Source organism: Cyanistes caeruleus, chromosome 2, assembly GCF_971803275.1.
Source record: "Cyanistes caeruleus chromosome 2, bCyaCae1.hap1.1, whole genome shotgun sequence".
Taxonomy (NCBI): domain Eukaryota; kingdom Metazoa; phylum Chordata; class Aves; order Passeriformes; family Paridae; genus Cyanistes; species Cyanistes caeruleus.
In genome coordinates this window covers 7369140-7393144 of record NC_141702.1, presented here as the reverse complement: position 1 = coordinate 7393144, position 24005 = coordinate 7369140, and the positions used below count along the sequence as shown (strand labels likewise).

The following is a 24005-nucleotide window of genomic DNA, read 5'->3' as shown; positions in this document are numbered from 1 at the left end:
CCCCATTCAACACCCCCTTGCAGCCTGAAGCAGATGCTAAGTAGGGATGAAACAGGTGGAGCAGGATGGAGACCCTGCAGCCAGGCTGTGATCCCTGCAGGAATGGGAGCTTGGTGGTACCTTGTAGTTGACAAACCACACAGCAGCTGCTGAGCACAGCATAGAGGAGATGACCTGTTCCTGAATCAGCAGCTGTGGGGAAATAGATTAACTCTCCTCAGATTAACACCGCCCTTTATATTCTCTATGTAATGAAATCACACACCTCCGTCCCAAAGTTTCCAACCTCCAAAGTGTGACCACCCCTCCCTGAGCACACGCTCTCTATTTTATTAATTATATCTTGGAGAGCAAAGTGAGGAAGTTTTACACCAATCGAGAACAAAATTATGTTTGACTAGAGCCACTAAAATTTCACCTAAGTGTAAAGAAATAGTGTAACAGTGAGTTAAGAGGGGGACAAGTTAGGAAAGGCTCCACATAACTTCTGGGATCCATTGATGGGTTGATCCTGGCGTTTCCCCCGTGGGGACACCTGTTGGGTAAGATCCCTATTCTGTGCACTCTGTTGATTATCTCAAACTTTCACTGATGATCAGAGCCTTCAAACTTGTTCCTGCAGTCAGTGCACTGTCAGTGACAATCTCTGCCCAGACTCTGTGAGTGTTCTGTGATCAGTGTATTTGTTAATAAAGTGTGTTTATGCTTAAACTGTTCAGCCTGAGTCCTTCAAGGTTGCTGGCAGACAATGGCAGTGGATAAAAATATCAGAATTAATAACATATAAGAACATGGGAGATCCAGGAGGGGGGTCTTTCTTTCCAGACTGAGATAAGGGATCTGACTCTGACACGCTGCTGTCTCAAGTCCCTGGACAGGTTAATGAACCCACCCTGGGCACAGCGGGCTGTGCAGAGCCATCCCCATTCTGGGGCACTGGCAGGCTGCTGAGCACAGGGGCCTCATCTTGCCTGGGGCGCTGACGGATCAATCATAATAATACATTTTAAAAAATAAAGTATAAAGGGCTCGAGGAAACACCCCTTCTACGTGGAACACAGTTATCGTGAGTCAGTGTGTCAGTGTAGCCCTGCTGGAGGGAAAAGCCCTGACACATCCCTCGTCTGATGGTATCTCTGGCTGATTGCAGTTTCAAATGTCGTGTCAGGGTCAGCACTGCACGGGAATGTGTGAAATCTTCTAATACCATTTAATGAACCTTGCATAATAAATGACGGCAGCTGACTGCGCCGGCTCGGCTCGGCACGGCTGGACTCGGCCCGTTCGGCTCCACTCGACTCAGCTCGGCTCGGGCCGCCGGGCCAGGCTCGGTTCCTCTCGGTTCCGCTCGGCTCGGCGGCGCCGTTCTCGCTCGTGATTGGCTCGCTCACCGCGCGCTCCCTCTCTGATTGGTGGGAAGCCCTGGCGGCGGGAGCGCGCGCGTTGGGGCTGCCATGGCAGTGCGGGACGCTGCGTGGCCGGGCGCGGAGGGATCCTGCTGTGCCTCCGCCTCGTCCGTTTCGGGACCAGATCGGGGCTGCCGTGACGTTGTTCCCACGGGTTTCTGTGTCCCTGTCCCCACGGTAGCTGGGTCCTGTCCCTACGGGAGGCATCTCCTCATCCTTAGAGGCTGTGGGTGGTGGGTGAGGGACTATTTTTTTTTCGGCGGAAGGTCACGGAGGGGCGGTGCGAATGCTGTGATAGATGACCAAGGTGCGCCGCGCCGCCATTTTCCTCTCAGGCGGGCGGGACCGTGCGGGGTGGCTTTTCGCTTCTATTGCAGCCCTATCCCGCCGCCTCTAGCGTCTCCTGGGGCTGTGTTCACCGTCCTCGGTGATGACCCAGGCACGGGGGTAGATACGGATCTTTGATCCCCGCCTCCTCTTCCCTGCCGCCTGCGGGACCCGCCTCAGGACAGGGCAGGGTGCGGGGCAAGCCGGACCCAGAGGGGGCTCGGCCTTTCCCTTTCGCCGGCCTTTATCTCATCGCTGCCTCCTAATTGCAGAGCCAGGGCAGGACCCTCTGGGCATGTACGCGTTGCCTGTTAGCTCAGCATTTACAGTGTAAAAGGTTCTGTTCACATAGCTGTCCTGCTCCTACGGTTCTCTTCTGTCCCTGCACTTGAGGCAATGGGAGGCGGCCAAGGCAGCAGTAAAGGCAGCCTGCTGTGCTTGTGCAGGGTGACACGGGAGCCTACATGGCTGAACAAGATTTTGAGAGGACTGATGCATGTGTGAGAGAGCTTATATTTGTCACAGAGTGATTAAAATGTATTTCCTCAAGGCTGCTGCAAAGCCTCGTGTTTGGGCACAGAGAGTGTGAATTTTAGCAGGTGGGTGTTTGGGGAAGAACCTTGTTTTACTGAGGAAAAGAAGAGAAACCTGTGTTTAAAACTTAAACAGAGCTGTACTGTTGACAGCAGAGAAGGATGCATGTTTTTCTAGCAAGGATTTTTAGGCATAGTTGTTCTCAAGTTTAATCATCACAGAATGGTTTGGGTTGGAAGGGACCTTAAAGATCATTTTGTTCCAACCTCCTGCCATCAGCATGGACACCTTCCCGTAGACCAGGTTGCTCCAAGCCCCATCCAACCTGGCCTTGGACACTCCAGGGATCTGACACAGTGAAACAAATGCCCAGCCTGGTCATGGGATTTGGCATCTGGAGACTGCAGCTGCTGGATTGACTAAATGCTTGTTTTACCCATACAGATTCTGAAAATCCTTTATTTCATTTATTTTCATTTATTTTATTACTCCTGTAGATTCAAGACCTGCCAAGCAGCTGCTCTCTCATATCAGTGAGCCCTGCCTTTGCAGAGAAGAGGGTTGGCATCTCCTAGCAAGAGTCAAAAAAAAGCAGAAAAATAAAAGGATTAAGATTCAGTAGCAGCTTGAGTTATGGAGGATGGGGGTGGGTGGGTGTGGACTCTACATCTGTAGTCTTTACTACTTGTAGGTTCCTGAAGGCAGATTGCTGCAGAGGCAGATTTTCTATGTTTGCTCTGTTTTACCTCCCCTGGGGTCCCAGTTCTCTGAGGAGGTCAAACACCTCCTCTGCTTTGTGCTCAGTCTTTCTTTTTGAGGTGCATGGAATCTTAATACTATCTTCTAAAATAGATAGAAAGATGGGTAATTGTTGGGGTTTTATTTGTTTTACTTGTTTTACAAGCTTAGAAATATTAAAATAGATATTTTCCTCATCTTAAGCTTGTCCGGGGATTTACAGCATTCCTGTCTCAGAAGAACAAAGCAGCTTGGAGTTGAAGGAAATCTGTAAATGGTGGCATGCCACAGCAGCCTGTGGCACCTGTGTGTGTAGGGATGATGTATGACTCATAGGAAGGTGTGTTGGATTTGTCTAATGCCAAATCTATAGCACCTCAGGGACCCAAACCTCTTCAGCCCTTGCCGTTTGCCTGTTAATTTCATATCAGAAATTGGGTCTATGAGGTTTGCTTTTCTTAAGCTGGCACTGGGACTGATGCCGTTTGCATTTTGCCATTTTTTTTTTCTTTTATATGTTCTCTGTATTCTTCACACATATATTTGTAACTCTGTCACCTATTATATTAGTGACTAGTTTTTCCAGTACTTTCCCATAGCCTTTCCCTAAGCAGATAGAGGGGGTTACAAGGCTGCCCTACACCATGAAATACATTTCATGGACAAAGTACAGCTAAACTGAAAGGGGGGCTCCAGAGAAGGGGCTTGACCTGGGGGGAAATTGCATCACCACTTGTCCTTCTAATTGGTGCTTTTTATCAATTATGCTAATTTACTAAAACCTATGAAAATGTACTCACCCCTGGGGGGTGTGGGCTTTTGTGGACATCTTTCCATAACTGCCTCTGAAGGCCTTCAAATAAAGATCCCCATTTATATTATCTCCTTACTAAAATTATCTTAAGTTTCATTTCCAGATTGGGGAAAAGGCAACAAGACCAGGTGACTTCCTGAAGTCCCTTCCAACATATGCGTTCCTGTGGTTTCTGACTTTTTCAGTCAGAAAAGACAGGAAAGCATTGCTGTGAGGATGCAGGAATTATCCCAGCAGAAGTTTTTTGTCAGTGTACAAGAGCAGGGAATATAAAATGAGCCAAATAAAGATACAGATTAAAGACTTTACCTTGAATTGATGGTAAGAAATTTGAATCTGCACTCCAGAGAGGTAAGTTGGCAGTCAGATATTGTCACTAAAGTGCTGGATGGGACAGAATAAACTCTTAAGAGTTGTCATCTACCAAAAAAAGAAAATTATCTTCAAGAGTCTTTGCAGATTCTTTTAACTAGATATTGCAAAAATAATTGAATATCACATTTTTTTTTAAATTTTATTTTTTTGTTTGTTTGTTTGTTATAACTGAAAGATCTGTCTGAAGACTTGAGGTCAGTATCTCTGCAGAAATAAACTTCTCTTTTGTTCCATTCTTTATCTAAGTAATGTTAGGAATCCATTGTTTCCTGGAAGCAGTGTGTCTCCAGTGAATCTGAAATAAATAGGGTTTTAAATGGAAGTTCCTGTAAATGGCATTTTGCCTATGTGGTTCCACTGTCTCTGTTATAAATCAATCCAGATATCCTAATGCACATACAAGAGAGAAGATAGAATTTTCTGAGGAAGAGGCTGAGTTAGCACTTCAGCATTAGCTTCATCTGGTAGAACTAACTTTAAAAACCAATAAAATGTAGTTGTCCCTGTGGGACGTAGGATGTGGCAGTTACTTGAAAGGGACTTTATGTGATTGAAAAAGGTGCAAAGGAAAGAAGTAATAGTTTAGAGGTGAAATTGGGTAACTCTGAAATATTTCCAAAGCTGACAGGCATTTTCAAATAATTTGTCAATCACTGTTCTTTGAAACAAAATGTACTGTCCATGGTGTGTGGAGATGAGAACAAATAGTCCCAACCAGAGGCAGTATCTGACTGCAAACCTGATACTTCATCTCCCTGTTTTACTTACTGTGACAGGAAAATGCTGCAGGTATCAGCAGTTACAAGTCCTTTAGAGATCTGTTTCATTGATTAGTAGGAATTGTAAGAAAATTTAGTTTTTGCTGTTAATGCAATAGTTTTATATGGTTTTGACAGTGTTACTGTTTTTTCCAGACTAATCCAACCATGGATAGTGTGAATAGCTCAGAGGGTCCCTGGCTACAAAGATTTGCAAATGGGAAGCCTTTGAGAAAACCCAAACGGCAACAGCCTTGGAAGGTGAGTGACCCCCAGCATTCCTTCAGCTCTGGGTTCTATGGTGAAGAACACAGGAGAGCAGTATCTGTAACTGGGATCCCAGGTGTGTAATTGGGTCCTGTATTGGAACTGGCCACCCAATCCCACTGAAACACTGACAGTGTTTTCTGCTCTGTGCCCCCAGACTTCCATCCCTGGCATGTGCCTGGACTAATCTGTGAGCCCTGAGCAGGAGCTTTGTGTTTCAGTCTGTCCCTCTACAGCACACGCAGAAATGGGTATTGCAGCTGTATTACTTACCATTCCATCCCACTTTGTGGCTTGGTTGTGGAACCTGGATGAGAACCTGATCTTTGTAAATCAGGTTGTCTTTTTATGCAGACCTTTTCCTTGCTTTACATTTATCCAGAGGTTCTTCTCAGCATCAGCAGACTGGCACAGCCAATAATTTTGCTTGCAGCAGACATTTTGGGAAGGAAAATATTGCCAAAGATCGGCTAACACAGAAGGAAAGGCTTCTGTTGTGTGAAAGTGTGAGTGGAGAAATGAAATGGAAGTTATGAAGGGAAGAATAAAAAATTGTTATTTGCAAAGTTCAGTAAAATCTGAGAAATGTTTGTCATGGAGAAGGAGAACAAAGAATTTTGAAAATAGCAACAGATTCAATGGGTTTTATTGAGCTCTTGCATCCTTTTGAGGCAGCTTTATTGAATTACTTGCAGTTTGGTGTGTAGAAAGGTTTCCCACAAAACCTGAAACAAGCTTGTGACTAGCTAGAATCAGTCATGGAACAGCCCATAGAAGGGACCTTAGAAGATCGTCTGGCCCAGTCTTTTATGGGAAAGAGACACCAGATGAGAGTATCCAGCTCCTTGTCCAGTTGCACCTTGAAAGCCTTCAGTGATGGGGACTCCACCACATCCCTGGGGAGGTTGTGCAGTGAATGATTGATCTCACTGTAAAAATATCTTTCTTACATTGAGATGAAGCCTCTGCCAGTGCAACTTGTATCTCTTACCCCTCATCTTGCTGTGGCTTCTGGTGAAGTGAGAGCCTCCATCCTCTTTGTAGCTGCCCTGTAAGTAGGACTGTGATGAGACTGCCCCTGGGCCTGCTCTTTTCCAGGGAGAGAAGAGACTTCATTCCCTCAGCCAGAGGAGGCCCAACTCCTTCAGTTCTTAAGGATTCTTCAAAATATGTATCATCCTGAAGGAAAACTCTTCACCTGTTCAGCGGTGATGGTTCTTAGCTGGAGTGATGGCCATGTCTCTGCTGCTGTTACAGTGCTGGCTTTAGAAAAGATCTGTGACTATGTGAAGTAAATTCATCAGGCATAATACAATATACCAGCTGTCAAATAGTAGGATAAAAGGGTCTTGAAACATGCCAGAAATTTAGATTTTCTCATTTGTTTCTGGTGGAATTTTTAATACTTATTGTCTCTTTCTTGCTTGCTCTGATGTATGATGTCCTGCCCATCTCAGCGTAATAAACCTTTAGGAGTGTGGAGCTGGTCAGCAGGGCCAAGGCAGACATGACTGAAAACTACACTGTCAGTTGGAATTAAAAATCAGTATTAAGCACAGGGCATAGCAGGCTAATGTTCCATGCTATGCATAAAATGCATTCCATCCCCATGTGATAGATTTGGTCTGCATTGCCTGTACTCCTGTTCTGGAGTGCAGGAGTTAAGGAGCCACATGTTTGGCACAGGTGGGAAACAATGGCAAGGAAGAAGTGGTGTTTGGTTATGGTGAGGAGCAGCCAAGGAGGTCTGAGCATGTACATTCCAGTTCTCATTCCAGTTCTTCCAACACTCTTTTGTGTTACTTAACCCAACTGTTCAGAGCAAATCTCAAAAGGATTTGCCAGCTGGGTTGTGGTATAATATGCCTTTAATCATGACACCAGTAATTATTTTGAATTCAAAAGTAAATCTACTCTAAGTCCTGCTTTCACCTCATGTGGGCTTTTTTCATGTTTTGTTAGGCAGCACCTGATCAAAGCCAAGACATCATTGCTTCTGTTCAGTGCCTCTTGGACAGAGAAAATTTTGTGAGGGTAAGAAGTGGTACCTCTTTTCTCATTTGCTGTGTGCTTTCCTGCATGTCAGTATTTTTAGTTCCTTAACAGTGATTCATGAGAAAATGTTAATTGCCTGTATTCTTGAAAAACTAATTTAGTGTTATGAGCTTCTGATCTTTTTAGTCTCCTCTGGATAGAGTGAAGTAGTAACCCTAAATGTGAATCCCAGGTGACTTGAACTGCCTGTTTGCACCTTATATTTGTTCTGTGGGTGTGGTAATTTGTGACAGTGGTGTTGTGAGCAAAAGGCAGGAGGGCTGCTCTGATCTGATCAGCAGATTGCCAGTGCTGCAGGGAAGGTCCTTCTGCTGCCTGTCTTGCACAGTCTGGTGCTTGCAGCGACTGCTATGCAGTGATTTCAGCTCAGTAACCTGATGGGAAAAAGTGAGTCATTTTCTGCCAATCTTGCAGCATAGCTTCAAAAATTGAGGGTCTGAATGCTGAAGCTCTTGAAAGGGCAGGCTGGGAAACAAGTGGTGGGAAGTGGAGAGAGGGAGGAGCAGAAGAAGGAAGGGCTGGGAAACAGGTGCCTTGGAGCAGTGAGCAACCAGGTCAGCCAAGCTGCAAACCTTCACCTGTGGAATCTTTACTGTCATCGGCCAATAGTTTATATGGTTTTTATTTTCCATTTCTTACTTAAGGAGGTGGACAGATATTTGAGGCACTGTGATTTCCTAGATCTGAGAAAGACAGAGCTTCTGTACAAAAAATACCTTGAGGATGTTTCAGAGCCATTTATGCAGAAAATGAAGGACCAAATGCACAGCCAGTCAGAGGAAGAAGTGCAGAAAAGGAGACGAGAACAATTCTCTCAGTATTTGAACTACTGTGCAAAGAAGGTATCAATGAGAAGTGAATTTCTCTTGTGGAGAGGGTTGAATACAGAGGGTCGTGGTCAAGATCAGGGGTTTAGCTGTTATTTCCTGTCTACTGAGTAACCTGGAGTTCAGCTATACCTTGCCTGTAGCTGACTTTTCCCTAGGACTTCTGTAATGGTGGTGTTAGAACTGTATACGTTCACCAGCAGCTATCAACAGCAGCACTGCTTGCTGCAGTGAACACGTGCTGGAGTCTGAACATGATGAGACACCCTATTGAGGTGTGTTTCCCCTGTGGGCTGGACCATTTAGAGGGAAAATTTGAGCTCTGTCAGCTGAAACCACAGGATGAGTGAGCAGGGTGTGGACTTCACTCACATCTCAGGAGTTCATCTGCAGCAGTGCTGCACTCTGTTGGCTGAGCATGAGTGAAACGATTTTGTGGCATTCGATGCTACTGATCAAGCTTCATAAAAGAAAAAATAAGGGAGATACAAAGGATTTTATTAAGTCTGCATGCAGGTAATGGACCCAACTCATGGATTTTGTAGTTCCATGTGTTTGTTCACAAAACTTGCAGTCACTGTAGAAAATACTTGTTAGCTTTCTTCATTTTGCTCTTAATTTCATACCACTCTTGGATATCAGATCCCACAACTAAACTTTGTGTATCTCAGGAATGAGAAAAAAGAGAAAAAATAAAAGCAGATATATAATCTGCCACAAATATAATACTTTATGAGAGCAGGCAGTTGTCAGTGGTAACCACTGCACAGTGGAGTTGTGAGACTGTAAACAAGCTACTCATCCAGAAATGAAAATATCATGGGAGCTGTGTTGTTTTCAAGAGACCAAACTGTCTTTTTCAAAGGCCTGATATTACAGACCCATGCATTTAAAACTTCATGGAATGACAAAAGAACTGAACCAGTCCTACTGCTGAAGTTCTGTGGTTTAGGCTGTGTTGGGTGTACTGTACATATCTGGGTCTGCATCAGTCCATCTCACAAGCTGCTGTGCCAGGTCAGGAATTCACTGGGTGGCCTCCAGAAGCAAAGGCTGATGTACTAGGATGTGTCCTTCTGCCTGAAGGGGAGCACCAGCACCAGTGATCAGCTTCTACCTTGTCTCTGCTCTGTGGTGTCAGGCCTGTTAGCAGCACATCTGAAAAGCAGGCTGAGGCCCTTCATATTTACAGGACAACTTATTTGCATAAGTATGCATTAACTGTAATATGATAAATTTTGCAGAACTTGAGACACTTGTGTGGGTTAGTTAATGTGGTTTATTCTGGATGTGTTTTCCCTTCCCTTCATTCTTTTTGCCCGTTCTCTTTTTCTCTCTTCCCTGCTATCTGGCTTCTCCTTCACCTGTGGCAGTCTTGTTGATGAGATGGAGCTGTGGCCTGAACCATGAGGTGTGGGTTCAGGTCTTTATTCCAATGTATCGATGGAAAAGCCAGCTCACGAACCCAGACTTGGAGCTGGCATCTTGCAGACCAGTGACCTGCCTAAGGCTGTGGCTAGGGAGGACTCACTTACTCCTGTTTTTGCTTTTCTTTTTAATATTGTTTTGCTGAAATCGCAAAATATTTTGAGTTGGAAGAGACCCAGAAGGATCATCAAGTCCAACTCTTAAGTGAGTGGCCCATTCTGGGATCAAACCCATGACCCTGGTATTATTAGCACCATGTTCTGACCAACTGAGCTGATCTCAGGACTTCTTTCCTCTGAAAAAACATTTTCCAGGAAAAAAAATTTCCATTGTCTTGACTGTCCTAGTTAAGGTTAGCATTTAGCCTGTAATTATTTCTGGATGCTTCATGAAATAATTATGTATTTATGCCTGTGATAAAGTAAAATGGATGGAGGAATTTTCCTCTTACAGTTCAGTCACTTTCTTTCTGAGGTGTATGAAAGTTTGGGAATTCTTTTTCAGCCACCTCTGGTGCTGTGTTATGCCATGCCTGGCTCTGTCCCACCCAGGCTGGCTGCTCTCACTGTTGGAACCACCAATAGCTTCTGAGACCTGATCCAGTGCCTGCTTCTCCCACAGGGCTATGTGTTTTTGGATCATTATGACCCAGCTGAGTACGATCCATTCTTCCAGAAGACGTGCAGAGACTGCTGGAAGGTGTGAGGAGGTTTGGAGGCCACTTTGACCAGCAGGAAGTTACCAGAACGTGTTACTGATGTGCTGCTGGGGGGCTGCTCTAGAGGAGCACATTCTAGTTCTGGTAACTCACTCCTAACTGCATTTAAGCCCAAGAGTGTTTGAACGTGGTTTTCACCAAGAACACAGTCTGGATCTATTCTAAGCCCAGTTCTTGAGGCACAGTAGCAATGGCAGGGGAAGGTTTGTTTTCCTCATTTCAAATCCATTGTGGCAGCATGGGGGGTGTTCTCTCTAAGGAGGGTTGGAGAGTTCCCAGGCATGCTCAGTGTGTGCTGTGTAGAAGGAAATAATCTGATAACTCAGCTGATCTTTACAAAACCATGGCAACAGTTTTTCTTCCTCTTTAAAGGATGAAAGTCATCAACTGGCACAATGACAGAGAGAGCCAGTGATGCCACCTGTCCTCCAGCTGACCACAGCAGCAAGGACAGCCATCAAAGGTACCAGTTACAAAATAGGTCACGTGCACTGCCGAAGCAAGTGAGAACAGGCCAGGTCTTTGGACAAACTGCAATAAACTTACTGTCTTAAACATGTAGTTCTGAAATATTGTTACCCAGCAGCCAAATAAATGTCTGGGATGCTGCTCCTTTTCTTGCCATATCCAGTTCAACGTTCTACAAAACCTGCTATTTTAGGAGGTTTAACTTGGGCTGGGCTCAATCAAGATAATGCTGCTGTTCTCTCCTAGAGACAGTGTCCAAGCAGTAAATCAAACTTTTAACATATATTGTATGTGTTTTGAGAAGGCAGGCAATAAGTAGGGGAGAAGAAATGGGAAGTGCTGTATAAAACATCTGGTGCTTTTTGGAGAGTTGGTGCTGAGCAGCAGCTGCTGCCAGTGTGCTCAGACCTGTCCCTCTCCTGTGCCAGTCCCATCTCCGTGCTGGGGTGGCTGCTCAGCACCTCTGGCTCAAAGCCTGGAAACAGAATATTTCTGTCCTCCAAACTCCCATTGTACATACACAGTCTCTCAAGAGTTGCCAAGAGTTGAGTTTTATTTAGGATTAGAAATACTGAACCACAGAAAACTGTTAAATATAACAGAGGTTGACTCAGTAACAGGAGGGTGCACAGATGGTGATGGGGTGGGAAACTGCCAGACTTCAGGAGGAATTTCTGCACCCGTGGAAAACAGGGCCACAGGCTGCTCAGAATTGCATGCTGTGCTTCTGCAACAAAGCAGTTTAAAGGAGGCAGTAAAATGGTTATATGTATCAAATATTTATAAACAAACTTTCTTTTTTTTTTTTTTTTTAACCATCCCTGATTTGGTGCCAAGAGAAAGTTTTTACTTTCAACCAGTTAATTTTACAGGTTTATAAGGGGGTGACAGTTCCCCAGAGCAAACCTTTTAAACTTGTAATAAACTTTCCTTGAACAAATCCTGTAAGTTTATCTCATTGTTTCACATTCCCCTGTACAATAAAATATACTTTTTAAAAATCACTATGCATCAATAAACATCTGTAGACAAATTAATAAACTTATATTTTACTCTCTATATACATGTTGGCAATGTCAAAGCTTCAAGATTCACATGGAGGTCTGGAAGACCAAGGAAATGTACACAAATAACTTATATTTAGGAAAAAACCCAAAGAGCTGAAGAGTGTTTTGCCACATTGTTGTGGGTCACAGTATTTAAAATATTTTTTTCTAGTTATTCTTCACAACCACATTGTCTCAGCAAAGAATGATAAATCAAATTGAAGCAAAAAGAAAAATCAAGTAGCAGTTACTGATTCCAGTGCAAAACTAAAGTCAAGTAAAGAACTACACTTGATTCTTAAAAGAATATACAATATATTGGAGACTTCTCCAGTGCTAAGGCTTCTTCAGCATTTAACCGTTAAAACTATCATCCTGAGATGGGGAAATTCCAGTGGATATCACTTTTAAGATTTCAAATGGAATGATTCTAGTGCTGAGCTTAAACCATTCCTCAGTCTGTCTGTCAGACTAAGTGGTAAAATATACAAACAGCTTGGTGCCACATTTCTGTGTAATACTTTTTATGGCCCTGAAAATGGAAACATTGGCATCCAAACCCAAGAAATTCCAACATAATAAAAAGGCACTGAGCTATAGTACTGTATTTACAGTAACATTTGTGTTTGCATAGATCAACAACAACTTGGAACACTGCAAGGAACTAAGCGCAACCAGGAACTAAGAGGAAATACAGAAGCAGCAGGAATTCTTGCTTAATAAGCAGCATGGGACAAAAAAATCTTTTACCAAAAGCTGTTCAGGCTGTTAGCTTCAGTTGTCCTTCATGAATTAAAAAAAAAGTGTTCTTAGGGGAGTGTTTTCTGATCAAACAGCTGCAGGTCAAAGCGCACCCACACTTCTCCTGTTGGAACTTCATGCAGCAGTAAGTGTTTAGTTGTGGGGCCTTTGCTCTCTTGTTCTGTTCTGATTTTTGCTACTGGAACTTCAGTGCGACCCAAAAAATCTGTTGGGCAAATGAATAAGAAATTTCATTAGGAAGAGATATTGACCTCAGAAAATCGGAGTGAGTCAGGTTAATGCAGTGCTGTGGGGTATATGCTCAGTTCAGAGCAGTGCTTCCAGGCTTCCAGTTGGATTGGACCCCAGTCCTGTGTAAACCAGCAAGCAGTGACAACAGAGGGCTTTTTTAGAAGAGAACAATACTGTGGAATTAGGATGTCACAGTTTGAGCTAAGGGTTTAAAAATTCTCTTAGAAAATACACTTTCAGAAACACAATTTCAAGTGTTTTTCAGTTTCAGAGCTGGCTGGTCAGGTGATGGAACTTGTTTATAAATCAGCTGAGGTGCTCAAAGGCAGTAAGAAAATCAAGTATTTTGGCTCAGCCAAGTTTTAATTATGCCTACATATCATGGTTTTCACAAGAACAATGACCTTCAACAATTACTGCTACTAGTAGGTTTAGAGTGCTATTCAGAAATCATATACCTTCTGTGTGGCTGTTTCTTACATGACATCTTTGTGTGTGTGAGCACATTGAAATCTTCACCATGGACTGAAAAACAAGACTCAGCTGACCAGCTGGGAGAAGCAGCCAGCCAAACTCACATTAACTCATAGGAAAGAAGACTGAGCTACACAGAAAGCATCTCTGGTCAAGGCAGTTCCCTGCAAACGTGCAATAACTGACTGTGTCAGAGCCCTGAAAAAGCACCTAACCTTTTAGAGAATATGAGAAGTAACTGACTGCCAAAAACGTGCTCGGTTTCCAAGCAACAAGAAAACTGATCAAGCTGTTGCTGTGAAAATATAACCCAGGATCTTATTTTTGAGCACTTATTGTGAGTAGAACTTCTGCTTTCAACTTGTCTGTCTCCTCAGTCTGACAAGAAAATAATTCTGTGTCTGACACAAAAAGCCAGACTGGGATCAAATGTGACTGTGCAGTGTTACTGGCTCTGGAAGGCTACTGAACCTCCTGAGTACTGAGGCATTGTGCTTTACCCAACCTTTCTCAGGCAGCAGTCAGACCTACAGGCTCTTGAAACTGCTGCTGAGGAACTGGGTACCTCAGTTAACAAAAAAGCATTCTTTGCCTAAATATTCACACTTACCATCAGGTGAGAACTGATCCCTGTCAAACATGGTGATACACAGGACATCCTGATACAGATCCTTGATGAAGAACTGGCAGTTGAAGTTCCACTTGGGGTTCAGGGTGTCCTGCAGGGTCCTGGTAGTGTAGCTCTGTGAGCCCATGCTGATCTCACAGTATGGGTTGCTCTTCCCTAAACACAGAACAGGGAATGAAACCCCTCTGCAGTGCAGAACCACCCCCTCCATCTGGAGCCTCCTTGGACACACATCAATGCTGCTGCCACAAAGTGTGGATCAGGCAATCCCTGTACTCCAGAGCAGCACAGAGCTGGTTTTAATTTGGTCCTCTGAAGCTAAAGAATGAGTATTTCATACAGAAACTGTAGACAAACCAGTGTTTCCCATATGACCAACTCCTTTTAGCAAGCCTTTCCAAACGTTACAGGAATAAAAGTGCACTGAGACTGTTTCCCTCACTTACCATTGGGCTTACAGGCCTTTAGTTCCGTTGCTTCAATCACGTGCACCATCAAGCGTCCTATTCCTGAGGTTTTCTGTGAACGAGCTGGGAACAAAGAGGTCAGGAATAAACAGATTGGTTGGAACTGTAATAACTGGCAGTAGATCTGAAGAAGGAGACACTGGCATCCTTCAGGAAATGCCCTGTCCCTGTATCCAGGTGGATGAAAGGGAAATACAGAACTTGGTGGGTACCTTGATAAGCCTTTTCACGTTTCTTCTTCTCCGTTTCAATGTATTGCTCTGACGCCGCTTTGATTTTCTGGACCCAGGCAGTCCTGCAAAGAGCAATCCCTAGAGTCAGGGTCATCCCACAGGCAGCAAAATCTTCAGTGACTTTGCCACAAATCAAGTCAGTTCCTGGACTAAGGCGATGGAGTTTTTGGATTTAATCTTATGCCACAATCCAAATCAGCCTAAATAAATGGATGTGGAGCTGTTGTTTTATTAAAGACTGGTGGGTCACATTAAAGACTGCCCAGGACTGGGGAAGATTTGGATATGTGGCTGGATGCCACTGTGAGAGCTGCTGCAGAAGCGGAACAAAATCAGAGAAAACTTCTCATTCAAATGAGAGTCAAGTCAGTTTATTTCCTGACCAAGAGACAGCTGTTCTTGAGCTCAGAGCCCCTGTGTCTGCAGCATCAATGAACAAGTTTGAGCTCAGATTTGCATTTTCACTACTCACCGCTCATTAATGTTGTCAGTTTTAAGTGTGTAAACTCTGTCAATGTGTGATATGTGAAAAACTGGCTCATCACTTGAAGGGTCTGTGGGAAGCTTCACAAGGACTTCATTAAGGAAAACGGGCTGAAAGAGAAGCAAATGTCACTGTGGCAGCATCACCCTGTGACAATAGGCAGAACTCTAGAAGCATGTTTAAATACACTTTTACTGTAGGGAAAATGAAAGTCATAGGACACAGGACAAACTATGAGATCACTCTATAAAGGATGCAAGAAAGGGCTGAGAGAAAAACTACTCTGGTGATTCACCCCATTCAGTTTTCCTAGGCAAAGTGCTTTGTGAAAGGGGCAGGAGTGTTCAAGAGCTGCAGTGAGGAGCTCGGAAATCCAGGAATCTCTCAGGTTCTCTGTGGGAAAGCAGCCCTGATACTTAAATTTATGTCTCCAGTTTCAGAATCTTGAGAACACACACTATTATGGGCACAGACACTAAAATTTTGCACCTTCTACTGTTTTCTGAAGGACAGGAATTTTCTTGAGGATGCAGGAAGCTCTGCAAATGGAAGTCAAGGTCCTGCTTCTGAACATCCCATTCTGCTGTTCAGGCACAATGCTACTTCTGCCCTTTCCCCCCAAAGCAGATGGAAGTGTTTGTTAAACCAAGATGCAGAAATCTTGATTAGTCCTTTACTGGGTACTAAGCCAATGTCATTTGTGCAAGTTATCTGCCAGAACGTGCCCATGTGCCAGCAAAAGGGGCCACACAGCTAATCCCAGTGGGAGAGCAGCATTCCTCATCAGAAGCCAGGACCCACTGCACCAACATGACCACGGAGCACCTTGACTCACCATTTTGTACATTTTGAACTGGGAGTTGGATTTGGGGCTGAACAGTTTATCAGATCCAGAAGACACAAACTGTTTAACCATGTAGGTGAGCAGCAGGAAATCATTGAAAAGGAATCCATACAGCTCCTTACTGCTCTTGGCCTTGTACAGCTTCCCACTGTGCAGGAGCTTCCGTGGTCCCAAGCAGTTTGTGAGGGAGTTGAACACGGGTTGCTGTGAAGAGACAAAACCCATTAGCAGCAGCAAGTCTGTGTAGTCATCAGCTCCTGCTCCTCTTCACTGTGGAGACTGACCAAGCTGCTGAAAATGCTCTTCTCTTTTGTTTAATGAATACCATTATAAATGAAGAGAAGGGAACTGTTCTGTGATCAGCCATGGCAACAGCACAACCCCCACCTCAGAGGAGATTTCAGATTTACCAAAATCATACAGAGAGATGACCAGATGTAGGCATTTACTGCATGGCCACTTCTGTGCTGTCCAGAGGCTCTGTTTAAGAAGAGGCTGCACAGGCTGCAGTCAGCTCACCTCTTACAGGTGATTGGGTGGTGGAACCAGGACAGACATTCTGGGTCTGTCAAGCCCTGGTTACTTATGCAGTGGAGAACTGTCACACACACCTCAGTGTGAAGGCTGTCCTGAAAGGTACAGGAGCCTGAATACCACATATCCTTGAGGATCTGGCACTGAGGGCTGCTGTTCCCTTTCTGCTTGAAGGAAAATCCTGGGAAACACACACTAAGTGAAATCCTTCATAGTAACACCTGACTTAGCCCAGTGGCAGCATGATCATGGAGAGAAGAGTTATTTCTATCTGTTTAATGGTCTAAATGGTACCAGTTTTTAAGCTGGTAAATCAAGATTTGTCTACCACTACAGTAATGCAAAAATAATGGTTCATCACATTATGGCTGGTGAGTGGAATTCCATAAAAGCTGCCTGCCTAGAGCTCAGAAGTGGATTATGCTCCAATAAGGAATGTGAGCAAGGACTCCCATTCCTTCCCCAACCTTTCTGAAATAACTCTGAAAAGCCCTGCAGAGCATCAGTGCAGGTACCTCAGCAAGGCCTTCACACTGGACATGGGCCTGGATCCATTCCAGCCTGTCCGAGTTCTCCTTCTCGCGCACGCCCTCGTTCACCTGGGAGCACAACTCCTCCGCACGCTCCAGCGCGAGCCGGAGGTTACTGTGATCTGGGTGGCTCTCTGGAGTGTTCTCTAGAATCTGGCATGGATCAAAGAGGGGAGAAAACAAGATAAAAAGCACAGGTAAAACAAGATAAACACAGGTGCCTGTCAGAGAAATACCCATAAAGGGACAAGCCTTTATCTTGGCTTTTGCTATGGAGATCAAACTCCAAGCTACAAAACCTCACTTGGGGTACTCACACTCTTTATGAGCAGAGGGTAGCGCGTTATCCTTTGCATGGGTTTCAGGAGGAAGCTGGAGAGGGGCATTCCTTTGCAGCGAGGGTCCAGGGCAAGTTTCTGTGGTGCAACCCAGAGATTTAGCAGAGACACTGCATTAGTCATCAGAAAGCAGTTGCATCTCTGGCACTGAGTACTGAAAATTCTCTGATCAGACTCATTTTTCCAGGCATTCCAAGAGATCTTGGATTTTTTTCAGTAAGCAAACACTACTTGTATCTAGAACAAAGAGGAAAGCTGGCAGTGTCATCGCACCCAGATGCTTTGCCAGCATAAATCACAGGGCTATTGTTGATGCAGAATCCTTACATTCAAAACTGTTCCAGCTTTTATTTTGACACCATAGGCTCCACTCAGTTGAAAAAGAATAAAGCAATGAAAGAAACAAATGCCTGATGTCAACTGTTCTGGCAATTTTCCTTTTATGGCCTAAGTAAATTAGCTAGAGAGAAAATAAATAAAGAGCACACACAGTGTTAGCCATGGTCACCATGCAAATACACCCTGTAAGCTTCTTAGCTATTTTTGCAGGATTTTACTCTTCTAGGTTATTTTGATGTGGTCGATGCTGGTTAGATGGGCTCCTGTCACTGAGGAAAGGAGAGGGCACAAAAGCTACTGAATCAGATACCTTTAAGTAGTCTTTGAAATCAGCATCTTCATCAGTTTTCTGCTGCAGCAGGGACGCTCCGTTGAGCTGGCAGCTGCAGAACCGAATGTAGGCCTGCATGTGGGACAGCTCTGCTGCCAGGATGTCCCCGATCATCTGCACCGGCATCTTCTCACCTCCCGTTTTCTTACGCACCCGCAAGGCTCTGTGGATGAGGAAAGAGATCACCATCCAACTCTGCTGCCTAGTCTGTGAGGCCTAAATCACAACCCTTACAGATCCACCTCTGAAAGGACACAAATCTGGCAGGTGAATTTCCTTACACAGCATAAGCCCTTCCAGGAGGTGCTGGAGTCCTGCCTGAAACCTCAGGAAGTCACTGACACAACACCGTGAACTGAAGAATCTCCCTGATGGGGTCTGGGGGGCTGGGACTCTCCACTGAGGTTTCTGGGGCAACCAGCATCAATCTCTACAGTCAATCAGCATCCCATTCAGTGAATTATTAGCTACTGTACCTTTCTAAAGATTATTTTTAGAGAATAAAAGGTTACTTTGCAGAAAACTGGGAAGAAAAGCTCCCATGCATATACTTTTGTGTAGGGTCTGTTTCTAAGGTATTACAGCAAGTGTACGTCTGTTCTTGCTGTTTATTTCTCCCTCTCTCTTATTACAGCTCCTTTTGAAACCATCTGACTGCATTTAACTGTTCTGAATGCAAGCATGCACAGGAAATAATCAGCAAGGACAGAATATTGACTGTAAACCCAGAAAACTTCCTGGGAGAAGAACAACAGAATAATGAGAAGGAAAATATAGGACTGCAGGTAAGTACTCACTTCAGTAACTTTGTATTTGACATGATGACTTCCTTCCAGTTAACAAAGATCAGCCCCATTTCTCCTTCTGTGAGACAGCCTGAACCAGCCATTGGTTTTTGGAAAACCTGCAGCCAAAAAATGAGCAATTCTTCAGAGAACAGAAACAGCCCAGCCTCTTGCTTAGCCCAGCACTGACATTTTATGAATGCTCAGTGTCTTAATTTCTCTGCAGTTAAAAGCAATTCCTTACAAGCACTTGTGACAGCTGTTTCCCCTGAGCGTGTGACCCATTCTGCCACCGGCATCAGCACTTGCAAAGCGAGGACAAGCACTGGGATCTGCAGGCTGACAGCTCAGAAGAGCATTCCCACGATTTCAGAGTTAATCACTACACAAATTACACTCAGGCTCCTGTCCCCTGACCCAGAGCACTCATGGTCACCCTGTGTGCAGAACCACAGCTGCTCTCAGGAGCCCTCAGCACCTCATCTCTGGGGAGCAGAGACTAGTTAACATCTGCCACTTCACCACACCATTGTTCTGTACAGAGAGGTCAAGTTGGGTGCCCAAGAGCCCTTAATGCTGGTCTGTCCCTGCCCTGCTGAGGGAGGTGGTCTTGCTTCCAGAAATAAAACTGGGGAGAAGGCACATGATAGGCTTTAATGGTGCTTCTACAGCTCTGTGCAGCTCTGCTCGACACCTGGCCCCAGCCCATCGCCCTTTTCTTGAGCCTGAACACCTAAGAACAGGATTTGGAAAACAGGAGGGTCTTCATAAGCTGATGGGTTTCACAAAATGGTGCTTTTGCCTGGTGAGCAACCACATATCATTCACTGTAAAGGGAGGTGCCCACACCTTTCTTCCTCCATCATCTCACAATTCATAACAATCCTGTTATTGTTATTATTCCTTATAGAGGTGTTCTTTTTCCAAATGCATTTTCACATCCAAGACATCTCACCTCTACAACGAGCTGCAGATCATCCATGTACCTCTCTTCCGTCTGAATGAGCTCGTGAATGTAGCCCTGCCTTTTCCTTTCCATGGGCTGCATGGTGTCAAGGCTCTGGAGATCAGCACACCCTGCAGGAAGTAAGTCAGGAGTTCAGATCCCACTCAAGGCATCAAATCTGATCAATTAACAAAATTGCACCAGCATTCAGCAGTCTATGCCTCAAACTATACAGGCACTGGCAAACCCTCTCTGCAGTAGCAGCGGGATTCAAGATCAAGTGATGTAGCAATCAACCCCCTCCCTTCTTTGTGCCACTTTTCAGTCTATCACCTTTTAATTTCTTTGTTCACCCCCTGTACTGTGATGCAGAATAAGAGTTCCTGACTTCCTGCCACTCCATTTGTCTCATGGTTCTTCTCATCTCTTCTGCCACATTAATTTGAAACTGTGATTTTCTCTTACCTTGAGTCTACCTTTTTAGACTTGGTGATCTTAAAGGTCTTTTCCAACCTTAATGGTTCTAAGATTCTAAGTTGTCTTTTGTGAGATGAAGTCATAGAAAATATGGCTGGTCCTGACTTAGGACATTGCACCTTTAATCCCCATCCCATTTCTGAAGTTCTCTGCCTTGGTTATTGATTTTTAATACAAACCTCCACCACCAATTTGTAAAGCTGTAACACATAATATTATAGTTGTGTAACTTCACAGCTGCACAACTTTTTTTTTTTCCTCAAAATGAGCCGGAAATATATTGAATTATTTTTATGCATCAAGGATGAGGAATCAAAATCATGCGCAGGAACACACCAACAGTCAATGACACCAACCCCAAGTTTCTGTCAGGACATGCAGACCCTGCGGCTTCACACAGCTCTATCTCTACTGGATGTTAGTAAACAAGACAACAGTGTTCAAACTTTAGTAGCCAAACCAAAAACTGGTAAAACCAGAGTGGTGAATGTGTTTAACTGGGTAAAGGAGAGCACAGAAAGTCAATCTGATCCCTCTGCCAGCCATCACACAGCAGAGTATTGCAAAGCAGCAGGGTGGGGGAAAAGGGAAAAGAAAGGCACAATTACAGAGCGTTTGAGAACATCCATTGATCACTGGATGTGATGGCATCAGATTGCAATACCAGGTGAACTGTGGGTTTTGCAGGATAGCAGAAGGGACATCGCAGGGACTCACTTAGATCCGGCAGTTCTAGAAGAACAATGCTTCATGAAGGTTTACAGGAGTCGTGAAAGGCAGAATGACCTACAGCAGGAAGGGCTGTGTCTCCCTGACACTCCTGGTACACAAGGATGTGACTATTCACTGCCATGGTACAGATCTGCTCATGGGAAGGCGAGTTAGTAATAAATTTGAGGGAAAAAAACCAAGAAACACTAAACATTAGGCTGAACTTGATGTGACAGTGGCTTAATGAGAGCCTCACAGGCTCCTGAGCTTCCAGCTACACCAGCATCAAGGTGTGCTGAAAGAACAGCTGTCAGCAGAAGAGAAACTCTTGCCGAGTGAAATTTTAGGACACCGTAACAAGGAAACCCTTTGAACAACACAAAGAAGTAAAATAGCAAAGACAACAGCTAGATTGAAAATCAGGACTTTTCAGTTCTGTTTTACACCCTAAGGAGGATCACAGATCTTAAGCTTTCTGACAAGGTTTGAAAAAACACTTTTTTAGAAGAGATGAGGGATTGAAGCTCTTTTGATCACACAGAATACTCCTGGCCTTAGTTATCCCCAAAGCTACAACCAGGCCAAAATTAGATGAGAAAAAGGAGTAAAGTTACAGATAAAAGTGATTCCTGCTTTATTCCTAAGTTTGATGCCTTAGTCCATTGAGACAGTTTGTAGCCAATGGACTACTTCTGGATTCTTGTGCCACTCTTCAGTCTGGACAAGACTGAGTTTAAGCCCATCTGGTTACTAAGACATGAAATTTTAGGATAATCCAAGGACTTTCACAGTAACCAGGCATTAATTGTCCAGATTTGGAAGTCTCACTTTGGTCAGTGGCTCCCTTTCCTACTGCAAGGTGCACTCCTGTGACAGAAGCAGGGATGGACTGAAGCTCCTTGTTGGCTTCCTGTGTCCCAGCTGCTGGAACAACCCACATGCTGGGATTTGGGTTTGTCTCATGCTGACTACTGAAAGTTGAAGCCAAACCTGGGAGAGAAATGGGCTTGTTTTATGCATTAAAATAGATCTGGTTCATAAACTCGCTATCAGATGCAAAAATGCACTTATATTACCTGGCTCCTGTGCTAACCTTGTGTTTGGACTGTCAGCTTCTGGGATGAAGGGACAAATGCTATTTTGTATTTAGTATTTTATATAATTTTACTTAAACACTAGTGTTTGCTAGTGAAAACACTCCCAATTTTGATTGGTCTGATGACACTGGCATAAGAACACATTATGCAATCCCACGTTTGATTTTACAGGATGAATTCAGGCATTTGAGTCTGAAGGGAAAAACAAAGAACTAAAAAGAGAATAAACCAGCCTAACGAGTGCATTTGCTGATGTTTTCCTAAGTGGCCACAGCAGCCCATGGGCTCATCGGTGCTGAAAGGGTGGAGCTACATCTCCACCCCTTCTCCTCCCACATTGCTTTTCCCTCCTTTCCTTGCATCAATTCTGGCACTTATCTGACTCCCTGCTCACATGCTGGCAGCAAACAAATCCCAAAGGGGGATAAAGAGAACAGAAGTTTTCTGCTGGTTTAACAGCCAGGAATGTGCATGGAAACAGTAGAACTGCCTTGTTTGGCAGCAGAAAGCTCTTGGCTTGGATCCCCTCTGGTGAAGCTTCATCCCAAAGTCCTCAGGCAGCAGAGAACTGCTCTGGAAGAGCAGTGGGATTTCTGGGAGTGTCTGCAGCAAGGAATTGCAGCTCCTCACCTGCTCTGCTAACCAAGAGGGACACCTGCCCTCTGGAGGGGAAGCCAGCCTGCTGGGCTTTCAACCAGCCTGGGGCACAGCCTGCCCAGCTCCCTCTCCAGAACTTCCACCAGAGCGAGCAGTGGCTGTCTGGAACCTTGGAAATTCGGGGCACAGCAACAGAGAGATGCCTACACTGACTGTGGTGCCCTCTGGGCTAAATCCTGCTCTCTGAGCTGAGGAAGCAGCTGCCAGGGTAAAACAACCTGGAGAGTTTATAAACAGGAAACCCCAGTCTCTGAAGTGTTTAAAATTATACTTTCTAAATATACCTGAACAAGAAGTATTTTTTCCTACGAACATAACTACCCCTGCATGGAAAACTACTGAGTTTCACAGTGAAAAGATGTTTGCCTCCACAGGACATTCAAAGCCCTGAAAAACATGAGGGGCTGGGGGAGAAAACCTTCCCAATTACTAACTTTTTGGGTATGAGCACATTCAAGAGGAAGAGGGACAGTTTCTGAAGAAAGGAAATCCTCCAATGAAAGACAGAGGAGTAATACCTATCACTATTTTCCCAACAGACTTTCCCACTCACTGGACAGGGGAAAAAAACCCTGCAAGTTTAAAGTGACTATTTTTTATTTGACCACTGAAGACTCTTTAGGGATAGAGATGAGGTTTAGATTTGATTTTGGGAAAAATTTCTTCATGGAAAGGGCTATAAAGCACTGGAACAGGCTGCCCAGGGAAGTGGTGGAGCCACCATCCCTGGAAATGTTAAAAAAGCATATTGAGATGGCACTTTAGGATGTGGTTTATTTCTCTTAGGTTAATGATTTGACTTGATGATCTTAAAGGTCTTTTCCAACCTTAATGATTTCATGATTCTATACAAACTGTTTTTAAAAGGAAATGGTTTGTTTAGGGTTGGGTTTTTTTTGGAGGGGTTGTTTATTTGTTTTAATTGTTTGTTTGACTCCGGAGCCAGCTGACATGGCTGCAAAAAACAGGTAAGGGTTGGGGGTTATTTTCCCAGCCTGCCATAGAAAGGCCATGTGTCCCCTTAAGGACCAGGGGCTGGCATTAGCACAGTCCCTTCAGTATAGTCAGAGAGCAGCTGATGGCATCAGGGGACACCACCATGGCAGGTACAAGCTCTGCAGGCACACACAAGGCCAACGCACTTGGGACACACTCCTGTCACTCCTGGAGCCGCCAGCAGCCTCTGAAACCCACAAAAGGAACAAATCCAAGAAATCTGCTACTGTGGAAAAGGCAGTTTCCATCAGGCCCTGGGAGAAATAATAAAAACTTTTATCCAATCTCCCCTAATCAGTAAACATAGGATACTGTGCTACAACAGAAGAAATTTTTTGAATTAATTTTCAAGAGGTAAAAAGCAAAATCAAGTCACTCCA

General features: G+C 44.4%; 2 protein-coding genes across 19 annotated transcripts in view; one reads left to right on the top strand and one right to left on the bottom strand.

Annotated features, from left to right (window-relative positions):
- Positions 1–1413: 1413 nt before the first annotated feature.
- Positions 1414–11774, top strand: FAM228B (family with sequence similarity 228 member B). Of its 6 annotated transcripts, none has more exons than XR_015282698.1 (6): positions 1414–1643; positions 5109–5213; positions 7182–7253; positions 7919–8116; positions 10151–10331; positions 10620–11655. XR_015282698.1 is itself a non-coding variant. In XM_086875675.1 (6 exons), exons 1-6 carry the CDS (start codon positions 1455–1457, stop codon positions 10644–10646), a joined length of 609 nt encoding a protein of 202 aa, XP_086731801.1. In that variant the 5' UTR covers positions 1414–1454; the 3' UTR covers positions 10647–11774. The 6 variants fall into 6 exon arrangements, 4 of the variants coding, with proteins under 4 accessions (XP_086731801.1, XP_086731800.1, XP_023780078.1 ...); XR_015282699.1 differs by having other exon boundaries at positions 10151–10450; positions 10620–10859; XM_086875675.1 differs by having other exon boundaries at positions 1414–1583; positions 10151–10228; positions 10620–11774.
- ITSN2 (intersectin 2) overlaps positions 11251–24005 on the bottom strand; it is an 80429-nt gene continuing 67674 nt past the window's right edge. For 12 of the 13 annotated variants that reach the window (XM_086875668.1, XM_086875673.1, XM_086875670.1 and 9 more), the window contains 11 exons: positions 19697–19818; positions 18754–18860; positions 17936–18119; positions 17266–17364; positions 16934–17101; positions 15876–16088; positions 15029–15150; positions 14536–14618; positions 14303–14386; positions 13839–14012; positions 11251–12728 (listed from right to left, as the gene is read on the bottom strand). In XM_086875668.1, the coding sequence (XP_086731794.1) occupies positions 12571–12728; positions 13839–14012; positions 14303–14386; positions 14536–14618; positions 15029–15150; positions 15876–16088; positions 16934–17101; positions 17266–17364; positions 17936–18119; positions 18754–18860; positions 19697–19818 (1514 nt within the window). In that variant the 3' untranslated portion in view covers positions 11251–12570. The remainder of the gene's footprint in view (positions 12729–13838; positions 14013–14302; positions 14387–14535; positions 14619–15028; positions 15151–15875; positions 16089–16933; positions 17102–17265; positions 17365–17935; positions 18120–18753; positions 18861–19696; positions 19819–24005) is intronic. The other variant, XR_015282697.1, reaches the window with a different exon arrangement.